This window comes from Glycine soja, chromosome 9, assembly GCF_004193775.1.
Source record: "Glycine soja cultivar W05 chromosome 9, ASM419377v2, whole genome shotgun sequence".
Lineage (NCBI taxonomy): Eukaryota > Viridiplantae > Streptophyta > Magnoliopsida > Fabales > Fabaceae > Glycine > Glycine soja.
The window spans coordinates 37175895-37183667 of NC_041010.1; the positions used below are offsets into that span (position 1 = coordinate 37175895).

The 7773-nt window shown below is 31.2% G+C and overlaps 1 protein-coding gene across 1 annotated transcript; it reads left to right on the forward strand.

Annotated features, from left to right (window-relative positions):
- The first annotated feature begins 1657 nt into the window (after nt 1–1657).
- On the forward strand, nt 1658–3521 carry LOC114368684 (UDP-glycosyltransferase 708D1). The gene has a single exon (XM_028325911.1). The coding sequence runs from the start codon at nt 1780–1782 to the stop codon at nt 3220–3222; it is 1443 nt and encodes a 480-aa protein (XP_028181712.1). The 5' UTR covers nt 1658–1779; the 3' UTR covers nt 3223–3521.
- The last annotated feature ends 4252 nt before the right edge of the window (nt 3522–7773 follow it).

Here is a 7773-nt window from a genome sequence, read left to right on the forward strand (position 1 = left end):
GTCTTTGAAAGATGAAAATACAAAATTTAGTCTCCTAAAGTATAAAAAGTGCGACAAATATATCTGATCATTAATTTCCATCCGTCATCATTAATAAAATAGCTTACATGGTACAAAGTGACAAATTTGTCACTCAAATGATTGTCATCGTGACCATCTCTAATTGTCAGCATAAGGGTAAATTTGTCAAATAATATTTTTTTCACTTCTCGTCTTCCCACTCGCCGTTGACAAATGCGTTCCTGAAATATGAAAATACAAAATTTAGTCCTTGAAAGTGTAAAAAGTATAACAAATATATCCAAACTTAATAGTAGCTAGATTGTGACTAATTATTATAATTTGAAAAAAATTATAATGATTGCAACAATTTTTTTTTTAAAAACTTGTAAATTAAATCGAGTCTAAAAGAAAAAAGAATATCGTTTTATAAACTTGTAAATAATTTTTTTATACTCACATGCTTGATGAAAGGTTCAAGTATAAAAATATTTATTATAAAATATTATAGTTAAATTAGATCCATGAATAATTTTTAGGGAAAATTACAATTGCAATGACATTTTTAATTTGTAAAAAACACTCACTTCCTTTGGAATGATTTTTTTAGGTTATGATTTTTTAAAAGATCAGTCAATAAAAAATAATCATGTATGATTTAAAAAGAATTAATTTAAAAATCAATAAACTTTTATCATCATTTATAATTTGATGACATTGCATATACTAATAGAAATTCATATTTTATTATGAAAAATTTATTAAAAAACAATTAAATAAACAATGTTTGATTAAATGGAAACAATAATTTTCTTATCGTTTTACATAATTTTTTTTTGTGTTGATAGAATTTATGCAAGAGTTAACAACTAAAAAATTGATTTTTTTTGTACTTGAAAAAAAGTAATAAGAATTCACCAAAGTAATAAAAATTCACTTTCATTGATAATATTTTATGCATGTCTCAACCGTTGATGAAACTTAAAAATTATATAATAGAAATAGACACTTACCACTCTTCTAAAATTTTGTTGCAATTGTAACAATTAGAGATGACCACATTGACAATTATTTCCGTGACAAATTTGTCTCTATGTGTCATGTAGACTATTTTATTAACGGTGACGGGTGAAAATTAACAGATATATTTTTCGCACTTTCTACGCTTTCGAGTACTAAATTTTATACTTTCATCTTTCAGGAACACGCATTTATCAACAAATTACACATTTAGAGACAAAAGTGACTATTTAATTGATTTGTCGAGTCAGAAGTTAACAAACAATTTTAATTCTTAAATGAAAGACATTTATAATCTTTAAAATAATAATAATAGATTATTAAAAGAAAATTTATGAAAGAAGACAGAAAAAAGTACTCAGTACTTTGTTTACGAAATAATTAATACTTTGTTTACATTAGACTTAAAAAAATACTTTGTTTAAAAAGAAAAAAAAAGTAATATCTTCACAGAAAACACTATAGAAAAATAAAATATTTATCTAAAAATAGTATCATTATCTTCAAAATAAAATTATAAATAAAAGTAATAAATAATACTACTCAAATAGAATTTTTCTACTATTGAAGTAATTAAACTCCAAAAAGAAGTCATCATATTAAAAGTAGTCAACCCCCAACCCTAACGCAACAAGGATACAAATACATCCTCCCCTGTTTTCATTACCATCAGAATCAAAAGTTTTTTTTTATTTCTTTCTTAGTAGATTTCACGACAGATAAAATTTACTCTCTTCTGAGATCCAACATACCATAACAATGTCCAGTTCTGAAGGTGTTGTTCATGTTGCTTTCCTCCCAAGTGCTGGAATGGGTCACCTCAACCCATTTCTCAGATTAGCAGCAACCTTCATCCGCTACGGTTGCAAAGTAACACTCATCACTCCAAAACCCACTGTCTCTCTCGCTGAGTCAAACCTCATCTCTCGCTTCTGTTCTTCATTCCCCCACCAAGTAACCCAACTTGACTTAAACCTCGTTTCTGTGGATCCAACCACAGTTGACACCATAGACCCTTTTTTCCTTCAGTTCGAAACCATTCGTCGTTCTCTTCACCTTCTACCTCCAATCCTCTCTTTACTCTCAACACCTCTCTCTGCTTTCATCTACGACATCACCTTAATCACCCCTCTTCTTTCCGTTATTGAAAAACTCTCTTGTCCCTCTTACCTTTACTTCACCTCATCAGCTAGAATGTTTTCTTTCTTTGCACGCGTTTCTGTTCTTTCAGCTTCAAATCCTGGTCAAACCCCTTCCTCGTTCATCGGTGATGATGGTGTTAAAATCCCTGGCTTCACATCACCAATTCCAAGATCCTCGGTCCCTCCTGCGATCCTTCAAGCTAGCAGCAATCTCTTTCAGAGAATCATGTTGGAGGACAGTGCCAATGTCACCAAGCTCAATAATGGGGTTTTCATCAACTCGTTTGAGGAGCTAGAAGGAGAGGCACTAGCAGCACTCAATGGAGGGAAAGTGCTTGAAGGGTTGCCACCAGTGTATGGTGTTGGACCCTTAATGGCGTGTGAGTATGAGAAGGGAGATGAAGAAGGTCAAAAGGGTTGCATGAGTTCAATAGTGAAGTGGCTTGATGAACAAAGTAAAGGGTCGGTGGTGTATGTGAGTTTGGGGAACAGGACTGAGACGAGGAGGGAGCAGATAAAGGACATGGCTTTGGGGTTGATAGAATGTGGGTATGGTTTTTTGTGGGTGGTGAAGTTGAAGAGGGTTGACAAGGAAGATGAGGAGGGTTTGGAGGAAGTGTTGGGCTGTGAGTTGTCGAGTAAGGTGAAGGAAAAGGGTGTGGTTGTGAAGGAGTTTGTGGATCAGGTTGAGATTCTGGGGCACCCTTCAGTTGGGGGGTTTCTGAGTCATGGAGGGTGGAATTCAGTGACAGAAACTGTGTGGAAAGGAGTGCCTTGTCTGTCATGGCCTCAACATAGTGATCAGAAGATGAGCGCAGAGGTTATTAGGATGAGTGGTATGGGGATTTGGCCTGAGGAGTGGGGGTGGGGAACACAAGATGTGGTGAAAGGAGATGAGATTGCTAAGAGAATCAAAGAGATGATGAGCAATGAATCTCTGAGGGTCAAAGCTGGAGAATTGAAGGAGGCAGCTTTGAAGGCTGCTGGTGTTGGTGGGAGCTGTGAGGTTACTATTAAGAGACAAATTGAGGAGTGGAAGAGGAATGCTCAAGCCAATTGAAGCTACTCACAAAGGTTAAGTGTGTGTTTGATTTCTCGTCACGTCAACACAAAGAAGCTAAGATTTGCATTTGCTGCTTCTGCGTATTTCAATAATTTTGACATGATTTTTAAGGTTAACGCAAGTATAAAACATAGGAACAAACGGGTATTCAATAAAAGTAGTTTTTGGTTCTATTGTCTGGGGTTATATTTCTAATTTGTTTACAGTTTTGTTGGGTGTTTAATGCTTTTATTTTGTTACAATAATGTTATCTTTTCCCCCTCTTTTGTTAGCCTTTTCTTCCCTTCTACCCTTTAGATTTTTGTTTTGTTTTAGTTTTACAGAAGCAGAGATTATATCGATTGAATCAAAATTAACAGCATACCTTGACCTGTTCCCAGTATTGAGAAAATGATTTCAGTTGTAGTCATGGTCTAAATTCTTATATAATGCTCACTACCAATAGCCATGTTACCAACCATCATTGGGTTTTGCACCTCACAGTTGTGTAATGATTCACAATACTTTTTCCTAGGAACTACATTCGAATTATATTATCCATGGATCAGGCCAAATGAAACTACAGCAATTAAATAACCTCAGTAGCAGAAACACTCAAATTAATGCGGTGTTACGCATGAGTTCAAATGGGTTGTTTTATACCAGAATTGGACTGCAGCTAGCTTGGTTAAAAGACTCACAAATTATGATTCAAGTAAACTTTTTATGCATATATGGAATCTGTTTGCTGATCAAAATATCAAACTCTGCATAAAGTGATTATGTCATAGTCAAGAGTCAAATTAATACTCTTTAATATTTTATAAATAAAGTATCAAATACAAAAGTTAATATATTTAATTAATGTCTTAATTAGAAGATTTAAAATTATTCTCAAATACTGTAATACATTTCTTAAAGAAGCTTAAAATGGGAACAGCAGAGGAGCAGCCGTCATTTTTAATGGGTAATCCAATGGAATATAGCTAGTGGATGAATATTCCATTCAATTTGATTAGAAACACAACATATTTTATATCTAAACCTTCAAAGTTCAAATGCCCAAAAATAATGGTAGATAGATCAAGTCAACAATCAACAAGTCATACAGGAAATTTGACTCTTCAATAGCAAGGAATGTATTATTAATTTAACACAAAATAGTAGAAGTCATTTGCCGCAAATGACCAGAAACTGGCGTCATTAGCCCAACAATGGCTATCTGCTTACCCGAAACTATACGCCGTTGCCTCTCACAAATCACATTCAATCAAAACAGCATGAATGACCCGTTAGTTCCATTTGTTAACATCGTCAGAGATACTTTAGGGGAGAAAGAAAACAACAACATTTTTACCCCCCATAAATACAAATAAAATTAAAAATACACAAATAATAAAGTTGAAGATTATTTATCTAACTAATATAAATCACTGCTCAGGGTGAAAAATTGGTTTCTCCTAAATCGATTTTCAATGGGCTAATTTTCTATTCAACTGTATATTTATTTATTCTGTTTTTTAAAATGTTTATTTTTCTTTCTTTTAAGAATGTTTTTTTATTTCCTTTTAAATTTCAATTTTATGATTTTTATATTTCAAAAACAAGATTAGTTATAAGAATTGGTTAATTCTTTTAAAAAATTTATGTAGGTGGTTTTCTTTTTTTTTTTTTTTTCTTTTTGTGTTATTTTGTTCATGTTTATGATGTTTTATCAATCAAATAATAATGTATTCTCATAAATATAAATTATGGGTTAAATACAAATTTTATTAACATGCAACAAAATGATTTTAACTTTTTTTATAGAAAGATTAAAATATTTTTAAAAATGGAAATCCAGTCTATAAAAATCTCAACCATACAATAGTTTTGTTTTTTCTCATTTTATTTTCATTTAAAAAAAATGTGGACGTAGTTCCATTTTGCATGATTGAAGAAGAAGAAAAATAATATTAAAAAAGCTTAGATAAATATCATAATTCACAAAAACTTAAATGATTAAAATAGAGAATCTTAAAAAAAAATACCAACCAAATTTCAATAATAAATTGTAAGTTAAAAAAAAAGAAATATATACAATTAATAAAATGAAAACACAATGGATTTTCACTGAAAAATGAATAAACAAAAATATGCAAAAAATTAACAAGAAATTTGAATAGTGGATGAATCACTTTTTTTTAAGGTAAAAGATGAAATTTATTAAAATGAAAACATACAGTAAATTTGAATACAAGTTGTGTCTAACATATGCCAAGGTTTGTACTTTGTACACTAGGGAAAGCATTGAAGGTCTGTCCTCAAACTGGACTAATAGTTCGTATTGTAACACCATATTAATGGTTTCAAGGCTCGAGACATGACAGGTTTAGAACCAAAACCAAACCAGCAGCTGACAAAGCATTGAGACAAATTGACCTAATGGGGTTAGTTTTACAAACTATTTTTCGATATAAGTCCCTTTTGAAACTAATACCAAAGGGGGTCTCTTTTTTACGTAGAATCCAACCATGCATGAAGCATTTCGCCACTGGAGCTGGCGATACCACCCTGGGACGGACACGTGGCTTCCGCCACTGCCATTGGTGAAATAGCCAGTGGTTTTCGCCACTGGAGCTGGCGACTTAGGGGGGACAGTGCTTTTCGCCAGTTTGACTGGCGATTTAGGTGCAGAGGGGCACTAGGTGCATAGGGCTAGGGTTCAGAGCAGGCTGGTTTCGCAACCAGGGCTGGTGAAACAGGCATGCATATTTTGCCACTACCAGTGGCGAAATAGGTGTCTTAAAAGTTTCTGAGCCTTTAAATAGCAGCTCCGTCTTCATCTTGATGCTTTGTTTTTCACCCTTTAAAATTTCTAAGCAAGTGTTTTCAAAGTTTCTCAATCAATAATTTCTCTTGCATCATTTTTATTTTGAAGTAATTATTTTGAGCCAATCTGAAGTTTATTTTTTGTAATTAGATTTGTTTATTTTGAAGGTATTATTGTTAAGATTAATTACTTATAATAGTAACTTTCTTGATGCTTTATTCTGCCTTTAAAATTTTTACTTTGAAAGCGTTCAAGTTTTTTAAGTTTCTGGCATCATATTTATTTATTTGAAGAAATTAATTTTTTGTTAGAATAAAGTTGTAATATGAAGTTTCAGTGTAGTATTTTTTTGTTATTAGATTTTTTTTTATTTTGAATTTATCATTATTATGATTGATTATTTATAATAGCAACTTTCTTGATGCTTTGTTCTGCCTTTAAAATTTCTACTTTGAAAAAGTTTAAGTTTTTTAAGTTTCTGGCATCATATTTATTTGAAGTAATTAATTTTTTGTTAAAATAAAGTTTTAATATGAAGTTTCAGTGTAGTATTTTTTTGCTATTAGATTTTTTTTATTTTGAATTTATTATTATTATGATTGATTATTTATAATAGCAACTTTCTTGATGCTTTGTTCTGCCTTTAAAATTTCTACTTTGAAAGCGTTTAAGTTTTTTAAGTTTCTGGCATCATATTTAATTGAAGTAATTAATTTTTTGTTAAAATAAAGTTTTAATATGAAGTTTTAGTGTAGTATTTTTTTGTTATTAGATTTTTTTATTTTGAATTTATTATTATTATGATTGATTATTTATAATATTGTTTTTGTAGGTATATGATGAATTCAGTTATAACAGTCTTGTATTTCAATGGAAGGGTATATGAAGAGAATGATGGTGTAATCTTTGAAGGCAGTAAAAAAGAGATTCAGATTAAACGTGGAATTAGTTTCAATGTTTTGAAAAAAAATTTGGAGATAAGGTAAAGTTAGAAAATAATAAAATTATTTCTGCTATCAGTTGTAGATTTTTAGTTTCAGGAAAATATGTTGCGTTGCAAATTTGTGATGACGAAGATGTTGAATCTATGATCGAAAGTTTTCAACAACAAGAACAAATGTCAGTTTTGGAATTGTACGTAGAAAAGGATGTGGCTGGTGGTTCTATGTTTCATTATGCAAATTCTGTTACATCATGTAAAAATAATTTATCTAATAATGAGTCGGAACCGCCAAGAAACGTAAGCAATTTACATGGTGATGAAGAAGATGATGATGATGATTATCTTGTGTCTAACTCATACATTGAAGAGTCTTTAAACGAAGATGATAGTGTTGACCGTATATCTGATACAGACGATGAAGTAACCGACATGATTCAACCAGTAAGAATGGTTCACCCAACATAAGGTATAATTTATTGAATAAAAAAATAGGTGAATACATTTATCATTTTATGACAATTGTATTTAATGGTAAATAAGTATGATTGTGATATTGACCTGAATTTTATTTTTTTAACTATTAGGTGTAGAAGGAATTCAAAATCCATTTTGGAATGATGCTTTGCATTATAACAATATCAACTGGAGTCATCCTGATGAGGAGGACATTTGCGGTTTGGAGATGCCATCGAGTTTTAATGTTGGGCAAGAATTATATGTTGGCATGGATTTTGATAGTAAAGATGTGGTAAAAAATGTACTGAAACAATATGTTATGAAGGTACATCAATGTTTTAAAGTTGTTGAAAACAAA

Coding starts and splice junctions, on each gene's coding strand:
- LOC114368684 (XM_028325911.1), top strand. CDS start 1,780: ATGTCCAGTTCTGAAGGTGTTGTTCATGTTGCTTTCCTCCCAAGTGCT.